Source organism: Macaca nemestrina, chromosome 11 (assembly GCF_043159975.1).
Source record: "Macaca nemestrina isolate mMacNem1 chromosome 11, mMacNem.hap1, whole genome shotgun sequence".
In the NCBI taxonomy this organism is placed as follows: Eukaryota; Metazoa; Chordata; class Mammalia; order Primates; family Cercopithecidae; genus Macaca; species Macaca nemestrina.
The window spans coordinates 95,500,888-95,526,207 of NC_092135.1; the positions used below are offsets into that span (position 1 = coordinate 95,500,888).

The window sequence follows — 25,320 nt, forward strand, 5'->3', positions numbered from 1 at the left end:
CAGCAATGAAAAAGACATCACAATGGATACCATAAATACAAAGGATCAGTAGAGACGATTATGAACAACTATATGCCAATAAATTAGAAAACCTAGAAGAAACAGATAAATTCCTGAACATACACAATCTGCCAAGACTAAACCAAGATTGAAGAAATCGAAAACCTTAAGAAACAAAGCCAAGCGCAGTCGCTCATGCCTGTAATCCCAGCACTTTGGGAGGCCAAGGCGGGTCGATCACGAGGTCAGGAGATTGAGACCATCCTGGTTAACACTGTGAAACCCCGTCTCTACTAAAAAAAATAAAAAATTAGCCGGGCGAGGTGGCGGGCGCCTGTAGTCCCAGCTACTCGGGAGGCTGAGGCAGGAAAACGGCGTGAACCTGGCAGGCCGAGCTTGCAGTGAGCCGAGATTGCGCCACCTGCACTCCAGCCTGGGCGACAGAGCGAGACTCCGTCTTTAAAAAAAAAAAAAAAGAAAATGAAAAGAAAACCTGAAGAAACAAATTTAAGTAACAAGATTGAATCAGTAATTAAAACGTCTTCCAACAAAGAAAAGTCCAGAACTACATGGCTGAATTCTACCAAACCTTTAGGTAAGAATACAGGTCTTCCCAAACTATTCCAAAAAATCGAAGCAGAGGGAATTCTCCCAAATTCATCCCATTAGTTTGAATACATTAAACTAAAAAGTTCCTGCACAGTGAAGAAAACAATCAACAGAGTGAAGACACAACCTGTTGAATGGTAGAAAACATCTGTAAACTACCTATCTGACACAGAATTAATATTCAAATATACAAGGATAAACAAAATAAACAACAGCAAAATAAACAAAAAATAAACTGATTAAAAATGGGAAAATGATCTGAATAGACATTTCTCAAAAGAAGGCAAAGAAATGGCTAACAAATATTTGAAAAAATGATCAACATCACTAATTATCAGGAAACTGTAAGTCAAAACCACAATGAGGTATTATCTACCCCAGTTAGGATGGTTATTGTCAAAAAGAGAAAATAACAAAGGCTGGTGAGGATGTAGAGAAAAGGAAACTCTTCTACATTGTTAGTAGGAATGCAAACTAGTATAACCACTGTGGAGAACAGTATGGAGGTCCCTGAAAAAACTACAAGTAGAACTACCATATGATCTGGTAATCCCACTATGTGGAATTTATTTGGAGAAAAGGAAATCATTGATTCAGAGAGACATCTGCACCCCCATGTTTATTACAGCATTATTCACAATAGCCAAAATATGAAATCAACCTAGGTGTCCAACAACAGATGAATAAAGAAAATGTGGCATATATATACATGATGGAATACTATTTGGCTATAAAAAAGAATAAAATCCTATCATTCATGGCAGCATGGATGGAACTGGAGGTCATTATGTTAAATGAAATAAGCCAGGAACAGAAAGTTAAACAACACATGTTCTCATGCATATGTGGAAGCCAAAAAACACTGATCTCAAAAATCTGTCACCTGCACAGATATTTTTGAAATAAAAAAGTTTTATTTTCCCCCTCTTTCTTGTAATAAGTGATAAAATTCCAAGTCTTTTCAACTGCCTTTCAAACAATGTTTACAAGAGAGTAGCTTATCCTCTGCTGGTCTACACTGGTTGCTCAATTCAACTTGTATTCCTGTTTTTGTATATGCAGCATTTAGACTTACATATGGCAAGAAGGCATTTTTTTTTTAAAGGAAACAAACTCGCAAATCATGAAGTGATGTAAAAGTTGCATATGCCTACAAAGCTCTGAATTCAGGTCCCATTGCTGTCAAAAAGAAATGAATGTACCTCCTACCCTAATCCATTTTTTATATGATAAAAGTGCCTTAGCATGAGTTGCAATTGTCATCACTACAGTAAGCCGGTTTACAGATGTTTTCCACTGAGCGTCACAATAAAGAGTACCATGTGCTACAAAAAATAAATAAATAAAAATAAATTGATCTCATAGAAGTAAAAAGAATACCGGGGGCTGAGAAGGATAAAGGGAAAGGAGGAATAGGGAGAGATTTGTGAAAGGATACAAAATTACAGCTACCTCAGGAATGGAAAACCAAACATCCTATGTTCTCACTCATAAGTGGGAGCTAAGCTATGAGGATGAGAAGGCATAGGAATGATACAATGGACTTTGAGGACTTAGGAAGAAGAGGCGGGAAGGGGGTAAGGGATAAAAGACTACAAATTGTGTTCAGTGTATACTGCTCGGGTGATGGGTGCATCAAAAATCTCACAAATCACCATTAAAGAACTTACTCATGTAACCAAATACTATCTGTTCCCCACAAACCTGTGGAAATAAAAATTAAAAAAAATAAACAAAAAATCCCAAACACCCCTAAAATTACAGCTAGATGGGAGGAATAAGTTCTAATGTTCTATACCACTATAGGATGACTATAGTTAACAATAATACATAGTTTCAAATAGCTAGAAGGAGGCTATTGAATGCTCCCAACACAAATAAATGATTCATGTTTGAGATGATGGATATGCTAATTACTCTGATTTGATCACCATATTATATGTATCAAAACATCACTACATACCCCATGAATAGGTATAATTATCATTTGTCAATGAAAAAAATTTTAAAAAGAAAAAAACACTACCAAGGATTAACTCTTTTTTATTTTTTATTTTCTAACTAATCATTTATTTTATTTATTTTTAAAACTTTTATTTTAGGTTCAGGGATACATGTGAAGGTTTGTTACATAGGTAAACTCGTGTCACAGGAGTTTGTTGCACAAATTATTTCATAGCCCAGTACCCAATAGTTATCTTTTCTGCTCTTCTCCCTCCTCCCACCCTCCACCCTCAAGTAGACCACAGTGTCTACTGTTCCCTTCTTTGTGTTCATGAGTTCTCATCATTTAGCTCACACTTCTAAGTGAGAACATGTGGTATTTGGTTTTCTGTTCCTGTGTCAGTTTGCTAAGGATAATAGCCTCCAGCTCCATCCACGTCCCTGCAAAAGATATGATCTCATTGTTTTTTATGGCTGCAAAATATTCCTTGGTGTATATGTACCACATTTTCTTTATCTATCTGTCATTGATAGGCATTCCATGTCTTTGCTATTGTGAATACTGCTGCAATGAACATTCACATGCATGTGTCTTTATGGTAGAATGATTTATATTCCTCTGGGTATATACCCAGTAATGGGTCTAATGGTAGTTCTGCTTTTAGTTCTTTGAGAAATCTCCATACTGCTTTCCACAATGGTTGAACTAATTTACACTCCAACCAATGGTGTATAAGTGTTCCTGTTCTCTGTAACCTCGCCAGCATCTGCTATTTTTGACTTTTTAGTAATAGCCATTCTGACTGGTGTGAGATGGTATATCATTGTGGTTTTGATTCACATTTCTCTAATGAAGTATCTCTTTGTAATTAGTAAAGTAGTTGCATGAGAGAAATAAATGAAAGTTAGCTAAGAAAGGACTGAAAGTTTCAGAGAGAATTTTAACTGTAATTTATGTTTACCTGGTAGTGATATGCAGGTTGCTGATAAATGGGCTGAGCTACCATCACAGGGGAGCTACATACAGAACGTGACTATAAGAGGATGGAAAAAGAAAAATTAGGCAGAAGCCTTTAAAATAGCTCACAATAAAATTTATCTCAAATTATTACCTAAACCCAGTCAACTTCTGGTTTATGATTAGAAATGTTATTTTTCTACCCCTTATTGATATTATTACCGACTCTACTAAGTCTATTTATTAAAATCATCACAACATTGCTACTTCCATGTGGTTTCATTTCCATAGTAATGCTAAAACAACCACCAGAAAAGTTGCTTTTAGTCTGAAATGTACCACCTCCAAAGATTATGAAAATATAGTTCTAAGAGAATACTTAGAGGAAAATGACAGCAAGACTTAGTGTGACACTGCCCGTTTCCATTGTGAGGACCAGCAGGAAACAGTTAATGTTTATAATAGTATTTACAACTGAATGAATAGCCATATCTAATTTTCCCACTAGTTACAAATAATCAATGTTCTATTCCTTTGTTATACCTATAATTAAAGCAAAGATATTTTATTTTTATTTTAGTAATTTGACATTTAAATGAGTTAATAGTTTGACAAACTTATAAGCGAAAAATCCGTGTGTAAAAAAAGTAGAGGTAACACTTGATTATTCAAAGTGAAAGAGTAAGCCCCAAAACAGATTACTTAAAACCAGATTGTCAATAAAACAGGCAAGTTATATTGCCAGATAGTAAAACTGGCTCTAATATAGCAATTAAAATTCAATGTATAATGTGGGATCTAACTTATATTGTTTTGTTTTAATGTTTGCACCCCCAAAACTGAGGAAAAGTATCATAGTTTTGTACAATTCACAGACTATGGTATGCTAATAAAACTGTATCATAGATTAACATTAGAAAATAATAATGTAATTCACTATATTAATAGATTAAAGGAGGAAAAAATGGTAATTTCAACAGAGACAGAAAATGCATTTGTTAAAATTCCATACCTTTTTATGATTAAAAACTCTTAGCAAACATAGTAGAAAATAGCTTCCTTAATTGATTTAGGGCAGTAATTCTCAACCATGAGTGATTTTGTCCTCTAGGGAACATCCGGCAATGTTGGGAAGACATTTTTGATTGTCATAACTATGGGGAACCTAGGGATACTTCTAAACATCCTACAGTGCACAGGACAGTCCTTTACAACAAAGAAATCATCTGGCTCAAAATGTCAACAGTGCTAAGATTGAGAAAGTCTGGTTAAGAGTATCTTCCCACTTACAAAGTATGCGCATGTGTGTGTGTCTATATACATATGTATATACGTGCATATATACATGCGTATGTATATGCGTGCATATATACATGCATATGTATATACGTGCATACATGTAAAGCTTAATAGTGAATCACTGAATTTGCTCCTTTTCAAGAACAAGGTCATGATGTATTCACTACATCAATACTGTAGCAGAGACACTGTCAGTGCAAAAACTCCAGGAAAAAAAGAAGTGAAAGAAATAGAAGTATACTGAATCATAAATAATTGTGTAAATGAGAGTTTGGCAGGGTTACTGATAGAATATCAATATTGAAAAATCAAGAGCATTACTATACACCAGCTCCAATCTTCTAGGAAATGTTATTTAAAAAACAGCATTCATCAAAGCGACAAAACTATAGTCTACTAAGTTCAACAAAAGATGTGTCAAGCTTTTTTACGGAGAAAGAAAACTTTTTTATGGATAGAAGTAAAATAAGACAAATAAATGGAGAGATGTATCATGCTCATGGATGGGAAGATTCAGTATTTTAAAATACTGAAATGTCCCAAGTTATTCACACTATTTAATGCAATTCTAGTAGAAAAACAAGGGTTTTTCACTGAACTAAACAAGCTGAATTACAAAATGTATACCTATTAACACAAAGACATAAGGATAGATGAGAGACTCCTGAAGAAGAATAATGTACTTTAAGATTTCAAGATTCATTATAAAGTCAAAATAATTAGAACTGGGCAAGGTGAACAAGTACACCAATGGAACAAAATAGCAGAAAAAAGACCCACACACACGGAAACTTAGTATTTGGCAGAAGATTAATTTCAAATTAGTAGGAAATAGATGGATTAGTCAATACATAAATTCAAGATTTGAGATCCAGAAGTAAAAAGTGGCAATACTATAGCTTTAAAAATAAAAAAATAGAATATATTCTTGTAGTAAAAAAACCCAAAAACTAAAAAAGATGAAAAAATCTTGTGCCAGTTTTCAAAGGGAATGTGTCCATATTTTGCCCATCCAGTATGATACTGGCTGTGGGTTTGTCATAAATAGCTCTTATTATTTTGAGATACATTCCATCAATACCTAGTTTATTGACAGTTTTTAGCACGAAGGGCTGTTGAATTTTGTCGAAGGCCTCTTCTGCTTCTACTGAGATTAATCATGTGGGGTTTGTCGTTGGTTCTGTTTATGTGATGGATTACGTTTATTGATTTGCGTATGTTGAACCAGCCTTGCATCCCAGGGATGAAACCGACTTGATCGTGGTGGATAAGCTTTTTGATGTGCTGCTGGGTTCAGTTTGCCAGTATTTTATTGAGGATTTTTGCACTGATGTTTATCAGGGATATTGGTCTAAAATTCTCTTTTTTGTTGTGTCTCTGCCAGGCTTTGGTATCAGGATGATGCTGGCCTCATAAAATCAGTTAGGGAGCATTCCCTCTTTATCTATTGATTGAAATAGCTTCAGAAGGAATGGTACCAACTCCTCTTTTACCTCTGGTAGAATTCGGCTGTGAATCCGTCTGGTCCTGGACTTTTTTTGGTTGGTAGGCTATTAATTATTGCCTCAATTTCAGATCTTGTTATTGGTCTATTCAGAGATTCAACTTCTTCCTGGTTTAGTCTTGGGAGGGTGTATGTGTCCAGGAATTTATCCATTTCTTCTAGATTTTCTAGTTTTTTTGCATAGAGCCCTCTCTCACCACTCTTGTTCAACATAGTATTGGAAGTTCTGGCCAGGGCAATCAGGCAAGAAAAGAAATAAAGGGTATTCAATGAGGAAAAGAGGAAGTCAAGTTGTCCCTGTTTGCAGATGACATGATCGTATATTTAGAAAACTCCATCGTCTCAGCCCAAAATCTCCTTAAGCTGATAAGCAACTTCAGCAAAGTCTCAGGATACAAAATCAATGTGCAAAAATCACAAGCATTCCTATACACCAATAACAGACAAACAGAGAGCCAAATCGTGAGTGAACTCCCATTCACAATTGCTACAAAGAGAATAAACTACCTAGGAATCCAACTTACAAGGGATTTGAAGGACCTCTTCAAGGAGAACTACACATCACTGCTCAAGGAAATATGAGAGGACACAAACAAATGGAAGAACATTCCATGCTCATGGATAGCAAGAATCAATATTGTGAAAATGGCCACACTGCCCAAAGTAATTTATAGATTCAATGCCAACCCCATCAAGCTCCTAAAGACTTTCTTCACAGAATTGGAAAAAACTACTTTAAAGTTCATATGGAACCAAAAAAGAGCCTGCATTGCCAAGACAATCCTAAGTGAAAAGAACAAAGCTGGAGGCATCACGCTACCTGACATCAAACTATACTACAAGGCTACAGTAACCAAAACAGCATGGTATGGGTGCCAAAACAGAGATATAGACCAATGGAACAGAACAGAGGCCTCAGAAATAACACCATACATCTACAACCATCTGCTCTTTGACAAACCTGACAAAAACAAGCAATGAGAAAAGGATTCCCTATTTAATAAATGGTGCTGGGAAAACTGGCTAGCCATGTGTAGAAAGCTGAAACTGGATCCCTTCCTTACACCTTACACAAAAATTAATTCAAGATAGATTAAAGACTTAAATGTTAGACCTAAAACCATAAAAACCCTAGAAGAAAACCTAGGCAATACTATTCAGGACATAGGCATGGGCAAGGACTTCATAACTAAAACACGAAAGCAATGGCAACAAAAGCCAAAATTGACAAATGGGATATAATTACACTAAAAAACTTCTGCACAGCAAAAAAAAAACTGCCATCAGAATGAACAGGCAACCTACAGAATGGGAGAAAATTTTTGCAGTCTACCCATCTGACAAAGGGCTAATATCTAGATTCTACAAATTTACAAGAAAAAAGAAAAGAAAAAAAGAAAGAAAAACTCAAACAAATTTACAAGAAAAAAACAAACGATCCCATCAAAAAGTGGGCAAAGAACATGAACAGAAACTTCTCAAAAGAAGACATTTATGCAGCCAACAGACACATGAAAAAATACTCATCACCACTGGTCATCAGAAAATGCAAATCAAAACCACAATGAGATACCCTCATGCCCGTTAGGATGGCGATCATTAAAAAGTCAGGAAACAATAGATGCTGGAGAGGATGTGGAGAAATAGGAATGCTTTTACACTGTTGGTGGGAGTGTAAACTAGTTCAACCATTGTGGAAGACAGTGTGGCGATTCCTCAAGGATCTAGAACTAGAAATACCATTTGACTCAGCAATCCCATTACTGCATATATACCCAAAGAATTATAAATCATGCTACTATAAAGACACATGCACATATACGTTTATTGTGGCACTATTCACAATAGCAAAGACTTGGAACCAGCCCAAATGTCCATCAGTGATAGACTGGATTAAGAAAATGTGGCACATATACACCAATGAATACTATACAGTCATAAAAAAGGATGAATTCATGTCCTTTGCAGGGACATGGATGAAGCTGGAAACTATCATTCTCAGCAAACTATCACAAAGACAAAAAACCAAACACCGCATGTTCTCACTCATAGGTGGGAATTGAACAATGAAAACACATGGACATAGGGAGGGGAACATCACACCCCAGGGCCTGTTGGGGGGTGGGAGGCTGGGGGAGGGATAGCATTAGGAGAAATACCTAATGTAAATGATGAGTTTTTGCAGCAAATGTATACCTATGTATCAGACCTGCACGTTGTACACATATACTCTAGAACTTAAAGTATAAGAAAAAATAAAAAATAAAAAAAGAAGAAAAAATTCTTGTAAAAAAAGACCAAAAAAATCATAAAATTTTCATGAGAAAAAAATCAAAAAGAGTTAATGAACAAGCCACAAATTGGAAGAAGATATTGGCAACCCACAAAATTCATGTAACGAACTCAAGATAAAAACAAATCACCCCAACAGAAAAATGGACAATGGATATGAACAGGCAGTTCATAGAAGAAAGTAGAATGGCCAATAAATACATGAAAATATGTTCAATATTACTACAAGTTAGGCAAATAAAAGTAAAACAAAATACTACTGCATAAAATAATATTGACATAAATTAAAAAATCTGGTAATTTTAAGGGTTGGCAGATTATGGAAAAATGGGGCTGTCATAAACTGTTGGCTAGAATGTACACTTTCAAAAGCTCTTTGGCAACATCTAGTCAAAGATATGCATATTTCATGAATGTGAAATTCTATGTATATATCCTAGCCTAGGCCAAGGTACATTAGGGAAGTACAAAAATTTTCCAGTAATAAATACATGGGCATGAATAACTTTAAGAGTATGAATTTTCATATTCTAAACTTCATATGTACTGCTTTCTGATGTGATCTGCCTGTGACTGTGTCTGTGTAATATGTATTCTTCTTTTAAAATCTCTCCTTTCACCATCACCTTTTTCCTTCCCTAAAGAAAGGTATATTTCTCTGTCCTTCTGGATCTTGCTATAATGCTTTGTCCAGGAATGTAAATACCAACAGGGCATCAAACAGATATACAACTCAAGAGGGCAATGCCCTGAGAAATGAGAGAAGGCAAAGTAGAAAGAGCTTGCATAAGAAGTATTAAAGGGGAGATGATACTTATTTCATCTAGGGAACAAACTTAAATTAGCCGATGGTCACATGGATACATATTAAATCATTTATTTGAGTTTAAAAATAAAGTCGGAATTTTCTAAAAGCAAGTTTTATTCAGTAGTTTTATTTGGTTGACCGGCTTTGTTAACTGAGTTATAGAGCAGACACTTTCCACTATTAAGTAAGCTAAATCTACAGATACAAAGTTTTGATGAAAATATATAAACCTACAATATACAATATTCCTAAACTATTTAAACTTATAATAAACTTCAGATATCAACTTAAAAATGAGTGACTGTTTTCATAATATTTCAAAAAAATTCAGAGATAATTTATATAATAAGTAAAACCTTAGAAAACCACTGCCCCACCCAGAAAAACCCTCACATAATACATACAAGATCTGGGTATTCAATGTAACCTTGTTTGTAGAAAAAACTTAAAATGTCCATCAATAGAGGAATATAAAAAATTGTAATACACTCATACAATGAAATATTATAAAATATTAAAATAGGTGAACTACATATACAAGGATCAATGTGATATAATCTAAAAAGAGACAAACATGGTTTGATCTCAAAAATATAATGCTGAGTGTAAAAACCAGATTATTTATACAGTGTTTAAAAACCACTAAAACAATACTAGATGTCATTTATGAATACATATATTTGTAGTAAAAATATATGAAATGAATAGGAAAGATATTCTGCTTACTTCTGAACAGGAAAGAAGGTAAGGAAAACTGACCTGAAGCTGTCTTACTTTACTCCCCATTTTAAGAACTTAAGTAAATGTTGCAAAATGTTGATGTCTATTAAATTTAGTTGACGTGTGTTATTATTTGTAATTATCTGTGGTTGAAATATTTCAGAAATAAAACAAACATTAAAAAAATCAATAAGTAATAGGTAGAAATCCTTTTTAAATGAAATTACTTACAGGCCAAGGTGGTGGGACAGAAGTTACCTCTGGAGTATGAAAATAAGCAACACCATTATGGTAAGTATAAGGATATCCAGTTGAAGTTGTTAGATACATTGTTCCAGCTGCTGGCATTATACTAGAACCTAAAGCAAAGATTAAATAATAATAATTAAAATGTTCAATTTAACTGTTAAAAATGTAGTTTCTAAACACTTCAGAAAAATATTTATCTTAATATACCTATGTAGCTATGGTAAAAATGGAATGTCACAGGTATTTAAAAAAACTTCCTTATGTCAAAGTATCTTTGAAGCATGTATTTTTAAACTCAATACCTTAAAGCTTTTAGTTTAAGATGATTAAAAGAAAAGATAAACAATGCTAATAAGAAATACTAAATATGTATCAATTCAGATTCCAACACCAGTATGCTACACAGAGCTTAACAATTTAGATTATCATCAGCAAAGTAATTATTTGTACAAATATAAATTATGTATAATTACTTTAAGACTATATACACTATAGTAAAGTTCCTAAGGTCTTGGCTAGACCTTTTATTTCTGAAAGTTCAAAGATGATGGAGGCAGTAGAGTTGGAGAAGATTCTACTTTCCTGAAGACATTTTGGTTCCACCCTACTAATTCTTTGGATATCCTACCAGCAAACATTCATTCATGCTATGACTCTCTTTTCTCTCTCTTTTCTATGATCTATTCTCTATCTAGTCTCCCTTTGCTACAACTGCTGCTGTTGCAAACATGACCTCAAGTCTTCATGTGGCTAGTCTGGGGTCCCCATCTCGTTTCCCAGGCCAAGTTATATAAACCCCCACCACAAACCAAAAAACAACAAATAATATACATATTTTTTTTTGTCATGGAGGAGACTTTAAAAGTTAAATTAGCCAAATTAGATTAGGGTCTTAACCAGCAAGGTTATATAAATTAGTGAAACTGACAATTCTTCTTCCACCTGTACCAGTGCTTCTCAAAGTTTCACATAAATTAGAATCACCTAAATTGTTTATTAAAATGCAAATTCCAGGGACTTATCTTCAGAGATTCTGAGTCAGTAAATCTGGGACAGGGCCTAAGAGTTTGCATTTTGACAGCTTCCAATGAACTGATACTGTCTGCAAACCACACTTCAAATAGCACGGGCCTATCACTTTAAGTAATACTATTGCTCCTCAGCTTTTATATTTTCACTGCATTTGATCTAGTATTGTTATTATTTATTTTAATGGTTCTTAACTAGATCTTTTTGAGAATCTGATGAAAACCAGGGACCTTTTCCTCAGATATATATACAGTCAAACACAATTTTACACGCAATTCTGGAGGTCCATGGATTCCCCCCAAAAGTTATTCAACTATTATTCAAAGATAATGATAATGGTTCATTATTCAATAATGGTTTATTATTCAAAGAACATGAACCATGCTTTACCTGCTAAATAAATAAATTTTCAGTGCATACTATCTCAAGGCATTGAACTGGGCCCTAGTGATACAGCAAAAAATAAAAAAATTAGACATGAGATGGTCTGTATCCTCAAAGAAGTTAGGTCTGGTAGGGAAGATAGTAATTAGTTGATTACACAATTAATTAATTAAATACAATTTTGATAAATACATGAGGCAGTATAGGGTATGATACTGAACATTTCAATTATTATATATATAAAAAACATATAAAAATCTCTATATATACACATATGTGGAACATTTGTGATGAAATGATGTTTCAGCTAAGCTCTAAAGAATGAATTGGATGGCAAAGAACATTCTAGGTAAAGAAAACAGTATATTAGATTCTGAGAACAGGAGTATAGTATGTTCTGGAACTGAAAGAAGGCTAGATGGCTAAAGCATGGAAAGAAAAGGGAAGAATATCTCAAAATAAGCTGAGCATAAGACAATAAGAGGTGCACTTTTGAAAGATCACTCCGGCTTCCTTGTGAATGATGGATTGTAAGGGAGAAAGATTGGATTCACAGAGACCACTTAGGATGATTTTCCAGGAATTAAGGTAAACAAAGTGGTTAGCTGGGACTCGGGTGTTGGTAATGGAGACGGAAAGAAATGACAGACCTAAGAAAAAACTAAGATAAGAATCCCTTATTTGTAAATGTACTTTTAATACCTATTTTTCTTTGCAGAAAAGTCAAAAGAACTTTGGAATCAAACAGTCCTGCATTTGAAGGCTAATGCCACCACTCACCATTAGGCTATTTAACCCCATACTTCTCAAAGTTGGATAAGGGATGAATGGTATACCAGGAGATATGAAAAAGCAGAGGCTGAACATAGTAATCTTCCTACAGAATCAGTTTTATTCAATTGTTTTTGGGAAACATTTTTATATTCAAATAAACAATATGATATTATGGAACAGAATGCAAATTATACATGATGTTTTTACATAAATCGTGAGACTTAAGAAAATTTGCAATTCCAATATGCTGCAGTGGGTTAGGAACCACAACATGCCAAGATTAACTCTCCTCTACGAGTATTTCAGCAGAAACATTTTTAAAACAATGACTTTACCTTTTTGGGATTGAATTTTCTATTTACAAAAATAGATATAATAATACGTCATGGGGTTCTATGAAGATTAAATGAAAACCCATAACATTGACCCTTCCACTAAGTAGTTTTGAAAAAACAATTAGTATATTTGAAAGCATTCAGCATAGTGCTGATTTATTTTCTATTTCAGCAACTGGTAGATCATACTATGAACGTTACTATTTAGTACATATTGCTGGTGATAATGGGCTAAAGGACTGTTACTACATGTTCTAGCTTAATCTTTGCAAGTAACAACAATAGTCTGAAAATATTCAGCATGCTGCCATATTTAGTGCATTCCATTTTGTATTAACCTACTGAGGATATTTTGTCTCCTAAATTAACAAATACTAAGCCAAAATTAAACTTAATATACGTCAATCTCTTTTTTGTTGTAGTTGTGGCAACTGTATTAATTGAATATTTATTATTTCTAAGTCAAAAGCATAACAGTCCAAATGAATACAATCTATTAATTTGTTAACAGATTATACATAATAATTACCAAATGTTTTAAATATTCCCGTAGACACTAGGATGTGGCCAAGGGAAAATAAGTTAGTTATTAATTTTACATCACATTTCTCCTTCTAGCCAAAGACTGTTTGGAATATTAATAAATATTAAAGGTAAAAAGTTAACTATAAAGATGCCTAACTTAATAAATAGAAAGAGTGAGGAAAGAATAATATAATTGAAAGCATTAGAGACATTTGGGGAAAGTAGATACATAACTTAGCTAATTCCTAAAGCTTTAGGGATTGTCCCTCTGAAAATTATGACACACCTGGCTGGGTTACAGTACATAGCATGCAGTGAGTTTCTGATATTAGTTCTATGTTTTCACTTTCAATATTTTTACTCTGATTAATTTTAAATTACTTTCTAATTAAATTTTTTCTCATTAGTAAGTCTAAATTATTAAATTACTAATTACTTTTGCTATTTTAAATGATATTTTCATCATGAAAGATTGTTCCTTTAATGATATAACTACACAGAATATACTTAAGCATCTTTATGTATATAAAGTTTTTTCTCAACCAAAAAAAATTGAGATACATTATTTTGTGGCAAAAAATACTCAGTTTTTCCACCAACTTTGCTAAAATAACTATTAAATGAAAGAAACATGATATTTTAATAAAGTTCTATGAAAAGTCTCATATTTCAAAAAAGAACCATGCAAAAATATTTTAAAATACATTAGTTTTCAATACATACGAGGGATCCCTACTTGTTGTTTTCTTATTGCTGGACCAATGTTCAGCTTCTTATCCTTGTAATTAAGTTTTTCAGCCTAAAATAAAGAAAAAGGAAATTATTTTATTATTTTAGCACTATTATTAAAAAATAAATAAGGAAAAACCAGTTAGAAAGAATTTCAAAAATTCAGACTATAACATTCTTTGAAATCAGCAAGGAATAGTGGGAAAGAGCAGTCTTCAGACTGAAATAGATCTGGGTCTGACCGCAATTCCCCATTTGTAATACAGTCAATCCTCATTACTCATGGATTCTGTATTCGTGAATTTACCTATTTGCAAAATTTATTTGTAATCCTAAAATTAATATTTGTGGCAATTTTGAGGTTATTAGTGGACATGTGCAGAGTGGCGGAAAATTTGAGTAGCCTGATACACATGCTCCCAGCTGAGGTCAAATAAGGTGATATTCTTTCTTCTTGTTCCAGTGCTCATACTCTAAGAGAGAGCTTTCTATTTAGTGCCACGCTTTCTCCATTTTTGTGCTTTTTTGTTGGTGATTTTGCTATTTAAAATGGCCCCCATGTGCATTGCTGAAGTGCTGGCTAGCACAAGAAGACTGTCATAGGCCTTATGGAGAAGACATATATTAGATGTACTTAATTCAAGCATGAATTATAGTGCTGTTGGCCATGGTTTCAATGTTAATGAACCAGTAATCTGTTATATATGATGCCTTTAAATGGAAAAACACATAAAACAAGGTTATATATTGATAGGTTGATGGCAATATTGTGACCAGAGGTTCTTGGGAACCTTACCTTGTATTTCCCCTAGAAAGAGTAGTTCAGCATTTGCTAATTCAGTGTTCCTAGCAATGACAGAGAACATAACTGCCACAAATAACAAGAATTGACTGTATATGATTTTAATAACATATAATTCAAATTCTACATTTTTCTAAAAAAGTTAAATGTTATATTTGCCTTAACAAAGTTATCACACTGAATTGCTGGCTATAGGCTTTTTCTGTGAATATTCTTAGTATATATAATGTTTTTCACAGGAGGGAAATCATCTCAGATAACCTCACTGTTGGAATCCACATTTGTAGTGTTTTTTAAACATTCAAAATGCTATTAACATTTTGCAAAAGACATATCCCCAAGTTCTTAGTTGAAGTAAATAAAGCGAAACATTATATTACAGTTTCACAACCATACTCGTAATGATTTTGGAATTTGCTCTTCTGCAGATTAAGTTTCCTACAGACCAATGCCAATGCAAACCTTTTTAAAAAAGCAATTGATTACTGTATTCGAACCCTGAAAAGATTAGTTTCAAATACAAAAGTTCCAGAAATGAAGTTAAATACACCAAAAGATCATACCTCTTGTAAAATTTTTTGTGCATCTTCTTGTGTTTCAAAAGTGACGAAACCATACCTAAATAAATGCATTAATTATTACTAATTAATCATTTTCTTAGAATGTTATATTAATTATATTAAAATGTTTTAAAACTTTGCTTTTAAATAATGGGCCACTGTAGAAGTAGGCATCTTTCTATGCTGCACTAGCATGGGAATCTTAGAAGAATCACTCACAGTTTAACACTGTCACCTCCCTTAGTCAGGGAACTAAAAGAAAAAAAAAAACCCTGAGATCCTGAAACAGCTTCAGCCCTCAGCTATATGCAAGGAAGAAAAGCACAAGAGATTCATGCTGTGGCTTAAAAATTGGGATGCAATAAATTTCAATTCAGAGCGATAATCTCCTATTAAACTAATAGAAGTTTGGCTAAGAGAAATCAAAGTTGAAAAATAACTAAAAAATTAAACATTTCAACACAATAAAATTTCTTACATTGGTGAATGACTATGTAAATGTATTATTTAGTTATTATTATTAGCACATATAACTGATAATGTAATTATTAGTATATTTCCCAAACAATATCTATTAAAAATATGTACAATGCAGATTTCATATCTGTTTTTCATACATAATTAACTTCAAACACAATTCATATAATGTTCAAGATACAAATACACATAAATAATGTGCTCCATGTCCAAAAAGCCAAAATAGGTAGAGAAAAAAGTAACAAAAGAAAGAAAAATTGTCTCTCTCAAAACATAATTGCTATTTAGATAACTTAAGGAAACTCTTCTGAGTAATGCTAAATATCTTCACTATTTTCTTCAATTCATAATTACTGGATCATATACCAAGTTTCTTCTTTTAAACAAAGGAATTTCTCTTTATCTATTTGCCCAAATATTAAAAGAGTTAAGGAATTATTTTTACATTTTTTTTTTTTTTTTTTTTTTGTAGAACACACATACCACCCAGTGGAAAAGGCATAAAATACAGTTTACATTTCCATGTATGTTTTTCAATGATTAAAAAATGGATATTACCAAAACATTGCAAATTCTGTTAGTAAAACAAAAGAGGTAAATCTCACTTCATCTTAATATTGTTTGGCATTCTGAGGAAGTATCTCATTTATTTAAAAATAACCTTTCTGTAGAATCCCATCTCTTCCAGAGTATCCATCTGTCTAATGTTGTTTCTCACTAATACCACCGCAATGGGTCCCTTTTCTTAAGCCTATAAATATGTGTCTTGCCTCTCTTTCAAGAAAATAAATACAATACTTTACTGCCTTATCTATTTTCTTTTAACTTTGCAGTCCAACTCCTTAAGTGAGTGTACTATGCAAGCTACCTTTTTTTTTTTTTTTCTGAAATTCGGCTTTGTACACATAACAATCCACTGAAACAGCTCTATACATTTAAAGACACAGTCTATTGCTTTCTTCTCATTTTCATTATCATTGATAGGGAAATTCAAAATCATTCTCACTAGAATTATATTTCTCATATTGGTCCCCCAATTAGGTCTCTGAGGCACAACCTACAGACATTTCTTGGTGTCAGCTGTTTTCAAATAAAGCTCTCTATAGCCTAAAGCAGGGATACAATTCCAAAAGAATCTGATTCGTTTAGCTTCTCATTCCTCAGCTAATGTACATCTGCTACTCACATTAAGTGCTTGCTGCCTAACACTGAATGGTCCCTCCACCCATGCAGGAATAACTTCCCAACAAATTAAGAAATACTACAGTGTCTCCTCCCTCCAAAATACACACACACACACACACACACACACACACACACACACACACACACACAAACAAAATAGAAAATCAAAAGGTAGGAGGAAAGAAGAGGGCATGATAGTCTCCGCTGGAAAATGGAACCAAAGTAAACTGGCATACAAAAACCTAGTAATCCAATGAAAATAGAGTTGTTAATTCTATAGACAATCTATAATGATACTAACCCTTTGGATACTCCAGCTCTGTCATTTACAATCTTCACTTCTTTCACAGACCCATACTGGGAAAAAAATTTTCTTAAATCACTTTCATTTGTCTAATGGCATAAAAAGAAAACATTAAAAAACATTTTTTAGTTGATAAAAGATGAATAATTCTCATGCTTGCTCTGGAGACAGAAAAAGTTATAGATAAGATGCATGAAAAATGCCTCTCATGATCAAAACAGTGCATAAACCACCAGGTGATTAAAATCAAAATAAATACCTTGCTTTATACAATAGCTATGTTGTTAAATTACTATATGTCAATAAAAATGTAAGCTGAATTATTTTAAAACTACAAAGCTCATTATTTAAAGAAGTCTTTATGATTCTTGTTCGCTAGCTGGCCAGTTTTTTAAAAACCAATTTGGATTAGGAATGCTATTTCCATAGTAAGGGTATATTACTATTGGCTCTTGTGGCTCAGAGACACTCACGGCACTGGAACTAGGTTATGTTGGCCTACACCAGTCATTCTATTTTAATCAGTAGTCTCAGGAACTCCTTTCTTAAGTCAGTTTTAGGAAAGGAATGTATTTCCAAAAGTGCTTCAACTCAACTGTGAGAACAATGGAGTGACTATAAGATTTAAAGTTATTAGATTCCTTATCTGTACTCAATATACATTTCAGCTAAATTCAGACATTGTTTTGAGAGTAAAATAAAAATTGGAATCATAATTACATTTAAAACATACAAAGTATCTACAAAGATGGTTTTGGCATATCTGTTTTTCTAATCAAAATAGTCTGATAATAGACTCATATCACCTTTTCTCAGAATGCTGACACTAAATTCATTGCAATTTCATTTTCAGGTTTAGCTGTAATTGTTTGTCTACAAGAGTAACTTTTCTCTAGAAAAAAATTTCTTTATATACACCAGAAAAAGACATGCCTTAGTGCAGAGCTATGCCTTTTGAGTTCAACTGTCACCTCACTACTTACATACACTATTGGTTTTTAGCTGGTAACATAAAGCCTGCTAAGCTGGATAATGACAAATACTGATTCAATCTAAGAAAAACTGAATGCCTTTTATTTCAGTTAACAGGAAATGTAATCAATGCTAGAATAAGAATTGTTACTAGATATTTGAATACAAATTAATTCCAACTATTCTCTGGTAGAATAATCACAGCTGAATTTTGTAGCTCCACTTCTTCAGTAACAAAGGGACAGTCAAGAAAAGTAAGCATTAAGAGAGATAGTCTGTTCGCTTCTAAAAATGAAAGGTTAAAAAGTCTGTGACTACTTGCTATTACAGTAAATTATTTCCTTGCTGGACTTTATCTGTGGTTTTGAAAAAGGTATAAGCATACAGGAGGGAGCCCTAGCAGTTACCGTAAAGCTATGGCTGCCTTATAACAACCGTTTCCAAAGTTCATGCTGCAGCTGATGGGCTTCAGTAACCTAAAATAACTTGGCCATACACATATTTATATTTATTGATAACTTATTTTTAAAAACATGCTAAGCTATTGTAATATAAATGAATTCCCAAATTGAACATTTTTGCCAGCCATCAGTATTTTCCACAGATACAGAAAACCTTTTTAAAAATAAATATTTTATAAGAAATAATTTTTCTTACTTTATTTTTAGTGAAACAATCATATACTTGTTTAAGACTCATTGTTTTGGCAAATACACTAAGTGTAACATTTCTCTTGTGCAGGAAAAAAGAAATTCCACCCAAATTGTAACAGATTGATTATATGGAAATAGTGAGTTATAAATGTCAAATATCACACCTAATGGCATAAGGAAAGTTTTTTTTTGTCCAAAATAACTCTCCCTATAATTTCTAATATGTAAAATAGAGTCTTGGAAATCCTTCCATATATCCATTTGAAAGTAAGAGTATTCCACTTACAGTATCTATGCATGCCTTTCTTGTAGGTGTTTACTCATGCGGGGTGGGGGGCACTGCACATCATCTCATGAACTATGCTTCCTTGGAAGAGTGGAATAGCTGATTACATGATGTAAATATATTACTTTTTAAAAAACTTTTATTTTAGGTTCGGGGTACACGTGCAGATTTGTTATAAAGATAAATCGTCATGGGGGTTTGTTGTACAGATTATTTAGGCACCCAGGTACTAAGTCTAGTACTGAATAGTTATTTTTTTCTGCTTAAATATATTATTTTTAAGATGCTTTATTTTGACAAGGACACAGGAGTTTTCTGGTAATCAAATCCTAAACTCTAACATAGAAAGTGCTTTGCAAAGAATAGACGCCTAGGAGGTTGCTCAGGAATCTGAGATAAGAGTTGGGATAAAGAAATAGTATTTCATAAAACTAAGTTTTTAAAGAATTGAGTCTCTTTTGAAAATTATAATCATTCATTATTTTGGCTATTGGAGTATAGGCAAGAAAGTATAATTAGTTCTGGTATGGAAGAGTGTGGAGCTATGAGACAGAAAACGAGGCTTCTAGTCTCACTCTGTCACTATGTGGCTGGCTAGGAGCCTACAGCAAGTCAATGAGGCTCAATTTCCTTGTATTTGACATTGAACAAACAGTTTTTATACTTTATGTAACCTACATGTTGGTTCGAAAGATTCTTTATAAGAAGGAAATTTGAAATCTATTAATCATTATGCAAATATGTTATGATTTTATAGCTGCACAAATAAACAATTTCTGAGAAATAAAGACTTCTAATGAAAAAATACACTTTACTGCATGCATAAATAGGTACCTTAAAGTCAATTCCTCCTACAAAGATGCGATTAGGGATCACTGTTCCATATCTTGGGGCACTTGTTGGGTTATTCAAAGGCACAGGCGACACAGGATTAGGGGATGGAGATAATGAATCTGTTTGCATCTGGTTTGATGTTTGCTGTAAAATAAAATTCTTTTACACTTTTTGCACTGGGTATAATGCAGTCTGCTTTTGATGCAGACTGAAAATGTATATATTTAAAAAAGATGAGTCATTTAGGTAAAATATAGTATTCTAGGCTTTACTTTTAATATTATAAAAATTATAATTAGAGCTAAGAGCTTTTTAGAGCAACAGAACTAGGAAACACAGAATCTACTCCATTATAGAGATTTTAAATATTAAGTACATTACTTAAAATGCTTATATTATCATCAAACCGATTACTTAATTGTTAAGGGGAATATTAAACTCATGAAGATGTTTGAGAAAGAGAAAAACAGTCCCAGCCTGACACAATCAGCTAGGCCCTGGTGTTGTTAGGAGTTGGCCTGGCACTCACGGCTAGGCTGTGGTGTTCTCTCATTAACAGAATACCAACATCAGACAAAGTCACCCTGTGACTCTGATGGATTAAGATTAAAAACAAGACCACTCCACAATCATGTTTGAAGGCTGACTAAAAAAAACGCATTGCCCAAATACAATAATAACCAAACATCCCTCCATTCTGGCTGATATGAGTGACTGCCCCTTCTTTTTTTTTTTTTTTTTTTTTTTTTGAGACGGAGTCTCGCTCTGCCGCCCAGGCTGGAGTGCAGTGGCCGGATCTCAGCTCACTGCAAGCTCCGCCTCCCGGGTTCACGCCATTCTCCTGCCTCAGCCTCCCGAGTAGCTGGGACTACAGGCGCCCGCCACCTCGCCCGGCTAGTTTTTTGTATTTTTTTAAGTAGAGACGGGGTTTCACCGTGTTAACCAGGATGGTCTCGATCTCCCGACCTCGTGATCCGCCCGTCTCGGCCTCCCAAAGTGCTGGGATTACAGGCTTGAGCCACCGCGCCCGGCGCCCCTTCTTTATTAGTTATAGTTTTGGCCTCGATCCATTTTTCTTTCCTTTTAGATAAAAGTTAACACATCCAATCATAGAATTACTACCATTTCCTGACGATATACATTCCAGAGTAAAGCCCTGCTTCCTTAAACCCTCTCTAAAAATTGCTCAACACAAGCCTATATCCTATGAGTTCTAACACCTTCTGATTGAGAGGCCCCATGTTTTCTGTTTTCCTTTGTTTGAACGATTAACAGACCCAACTTCACTAAATGACGCTTGTGTTCCTGGTGGTCTTTAACTAATGGTCATTGATAAGTTAATAAACTGTAACATTCACATTCACCATTTTCAGCCTGAAGGTCAAAATTTTAAATGCACTTGTCATTTTGAAGATTGGACTGATTTTGTTAAAAATTATATACTTATAGCTCATAAATGTTTATTCCAAAGAATTAGCTCAGTACATATCCATATGTTCACAACGATAAGTTAGAGGATCTAATTTAAATTTTAATAAACATATATAAATGTATAAGCCTTTGCAGAATGGTAAAATAATAGACTTTTAAGGTATAACTGAAAGAAAACCAGGACTTGAGAATCATGTAGAAGAGAAACCAATTCAAGAACTGGTGAATTATTTTCCATCTGGAAACACTAAACACACTTCTGAGACAGTCTAATATCCTAAATGTGTGCTTCAAAAAACTTGAAGTAAACTGGGTGTTGTGGCTTGTGCCTGTAATCCCAGTTGCTTGGGAGGCTGAGGCAGGAGGATTGCTTGAGGTCAGGAGTTCAACCCCAGCCTGGGCAACAAAGCGAGACCCCGTCTCAAAAAGAAAGAAAAAGAAAATAACAAATCTTGAAGTTCATAATTCAAATTCTCTGAGAAACAAACACATGAAAATGAATTTCCAGCTCAGGTAATAGAGTTGTTCTTTTTCAAATTTGTGTTCTTTCTTCTCTGGTCAATACAATCACAATCCCTCAATTAATCTTTGCAAGATGTACAGAGAAATGACTAGGGCAGGAGTGGCAATTGGGCTATAGGCTGGACCTTATGGGCTCTCTTCTCCATCCAGCCTTAAGGAAGTACATACTCCTAATAAGGGAATACGTAAATACTTCTTTTAAAACACGGAAAAGCCACCACATTTAATAATTACTATGTTGTAGTTTCCAATGAAAGAAACTGGGAATCTAATCTTAACAACTTTCTCTCTGGGCACTTGGAGGTTATTTGTGACATCAGTCACTTTGCTCAGTAGGATATAATGCTCAGAATGGGTAATTCTGGAATGCTTAGTATTTTTCAACTGTGGATTTTGTATTGCTAGAAATAATATAACAGCTCTACTAGATGTAATCTTGTCTTTCTGCCCATTTGTTTACAGTGTCAAAGTTACCTATTTGCTAAATTAAAAAAATCATTCTTCATGAAATTCTCTTATTGAAAATAAGATGTACTAATTTGTTTGCAAGTTTAAGTAAAAGACAAACCCCATTATATTTCATCGAGGGAAGGATGAAATGAACGGAAGTAAACAGTGCTTTATTTCCAATCTCGAGAAACTAAAGGATACTCCCTGAGAAAAAAAAAACCTTTCACACTCAATTCACTTCACTCTCCTCCAGTCTCTAAGGCTCCTGCTCTAATATGGGCTCGCTTTGCTTAATTTTTCTCCCTCATCATTTTCTAACATACGATATAATTTACTTATTATGTCCATTATCCGTCTCCACTATTATGTAATGCACTAGGGCAGGAGTTTTGCTTTTTTCACAGCAGCATCTAAAGTACTGACAGTACACAGCAGGTGCTCAATGAATATCTGTTGAACGACTAAAAGTGAATCATTTCTTCAGGAGAGACCTGCTCACGATATGCCAAATAGGCTGAAGGCAAAAGAATACAGTATAACAGCAGTCTACTATATATATATATATATACACACATGTGTATATGTGTGTATATATATATATATATTTGAGACGGAGTCTCGCTCTGTCACCAGGCTGGAGTGCAGTGGCGTGATTTCAGCTCACTGCAACCTCTGCCTCCCCGGTTCAAGAGATTCTCCTGCGTCAGCCTCCCGAGTAGCTGAGACTACAGGCGTGCACTAATTTTTTTGTATTTTTAGTAGACACAGGGTTTCACCATGTTGGACAGGATGGTCTCGATCTCCTGACCTCGTGATCCGCTCACCTCAGCCTCCCAACGTGTTGGGATTACAGGCGTGAGCCACCGCACCAGGCCTACAAAATATTTTAATGTTAGCAATAGCAAGGCTCAGGTAGAGGCAACATCTAAGTTCATTATTAACAATTAGTGATGCATTGAGTTAAACAACAAAGAAAGCCTCAAATTCTAACTAGCAATAAATTCCGCACGTGTTACGGAAGCACCTAGAAGGGGACTGTTGTCGGGTCTGAAGTCTCCTCCGCTTGCTAAAACTTCCAGCACTAGAGAGTTTATTAAACTTCTCCTCCAAAGCAATGTGCCCTCACTGGCTCCTCCCCTTAAGTCAACCTCGAGATCTAGCATCTATTTTGCAAAGGAAGACAGCAGGAACGGGCGGGCTAACCGTCGCAGTCACTGCCTCGGCGCTCCTCCCCCTCCAAGGCCAGCAAGTTGCGGCACTGGGGGAAATGGCCGCGGCGACAACTTCCTCGAGTTCTCTCGGGTCATCGTGAACTTGGGCACCAAAACGAGGATCCACCCCCTCCCCACCAAAGTGCGGGAGGGAAAAGAAGGCTAGCCAGCGAGAAATTTTGCCCCGCAAATCCGCCAGCAGCAGTGGCGGGAACCCTCAACGGCACAGACCCCGCCGCTGGCCTCGTGCGCAGCTGGTCTCCACCCTCGCGCGGCGCTCCCTGATTGGCTGCTGGCGGCGGGACGGGGCGGGGCGGGACGGCACGTTGCCGCTGCGCCTCGGGCCTGTGTGGGCCGTCTTCCTTCACTTCCCCAAGTCCGCCCTGACTGGCTCGGGTGCACAGCCAGTGCTACAGTGTCCGGATCCCACCTGGGCCACAGGCGGTCCCCCGCGAGGTCTCTCAGACCTTCCGGTCCTCGCTGACCAGTCGGGGAGTGGAGGCGTCGATCGCCCTGACAACTCCTCGCTCTGGGCCGATGGGTCGAAGTTCGGCCGGAGGGAGCGTCAAAGACGCTGCCTAGCCCAATTTCGGCGGGAAAGCAGTTTATCTGCTCGGACTCCGCTGGGTGCCCGGCAGCCCGCCGCCTCCCGAAACATCTGCGCCTGAGGTCCCCTGGCCCGTCTACACCCAGTCCAGGCCCCGTGGCGGCGCCTTTCTGACCCCCATGACACAGCCAGACGAGGTCTGCGGGCGGGCGGCTCCTGGCAGCGGTCGATGGGGCACCTGGCCACGTTTCTTCCTAACCAGATAGCGAGCGTTTGGGGTCTTCACCTTGCCCCTCCAGGCGCTCAGGGACCGGCTCCACGCTGCTCCTTCTCCCCGCTACCCCGCGCCCTGGGGCCCTGATCGCCGTACTCACCTGCCCGGACTCGGTTTCCATCTTCCTCTCTGCTCTTCAGAGACGCGGGTAGGGAAGAGAAGCCTAAAGTTTGAAACCACCTTCACGCCAAGGCAGCAGCGCTGCTTGTCCTGCCTGGGACTCTCGCCCCCTGGCGGCGAGGGCGGCGGTGGCAGCTGCAGGGGAGCAGGCTCAGACCCGGGCCCTGAACCTGCCACCTGGCGGGTGGGGAGAAGCAGACGGCGTCGCCTCGGGTGGCAGGCGGCGGTGCGGGCGGGCGCCGCAAGCCGGAGAGGGGCGCGGGCGGGCGAGTTTCGGCTGCGGCTCTGGGACTCCGAGCCGGGGCGTCTCAGGGGCAGAGCGCACGGCACAGCGGGGCAGGCGTGGGGCGTGCGGAGCGAGGGCTCTGTTCTGGGACCCCTCTCGCCTGCTCTCAGACGGCTGGGGAGGAGAGAGCGAGCGGTCGGGCAAAGCTCCATGCACGGCACGCCTTCCCGTCTCCTCCACTTGAGAAGAGTCGGCCTCTGGGACTGGTGGGTTTCGAGAGGTTGAGGTGACCTTAAGCCTTTACTGG

At 36.1% G+C, this 25,320-nt stretch overlaps 1 protein-coding gene across 4 annotated transcripts in view; it reads right to left on the bottom strand.

Annotated features, from left to right (window-relative positions):
* Positions 1 to 24,991, bottom strand: part of LOC105468143 (boule homolog, RNA binding protein) — a 60,375-nt gene extending 35,384 nt beyond the window's left edge. The window contains exons 1-8 of one of the 4 annotated variants that reach the window (XM_071073139.1): positions 23,839 to 24,099; positions 23,460 to 23,509; positions 20,233 to 20,376; positions 17,485 to 17,576; positions 15,525 to 15,579; positions 14,154 to 14,229; positions 10,366 to 10,493; positions 3,516 to 3,587 (exon numbers count right to left, since the gene is read on the bottom strand). In XM_071073139.1, the coding sequence (XP_070929240.1) occupies positions 3,516 to 3,587; positions 10,366 to 10,493; positions 14,154 to 14,229; positions 15,525 to 15,579; positions 17,485 to 17,576; positions 20,233 to 20,361 (552 nt within the window). In that variant the 5' untranslated portion in view covers positions 20,362 to 20,376; positions 23,460 to 23,509; positions 23,839 to 24,099. Of the gene's footprint in view, positions 1 to 3,515; positions 3,588 to 10,365; positions 10,494 to 14,153; positions 14,230 to 15,524; positions 15,580 to 17,484; positions 17,577 to 20,232; positions 20,377 to 23,459; positions 23,510 to 23,838; positions 24,104 to 24,767 lie in introns of those variants that run through there. The other 3 variants (XM_011718182.2, XM_011718183.2, XM_011718184.2) reach the window with 3 other exon arrangements.
* Positions 24,992 to 25,320: the final 329 nt, after the last annotated feature.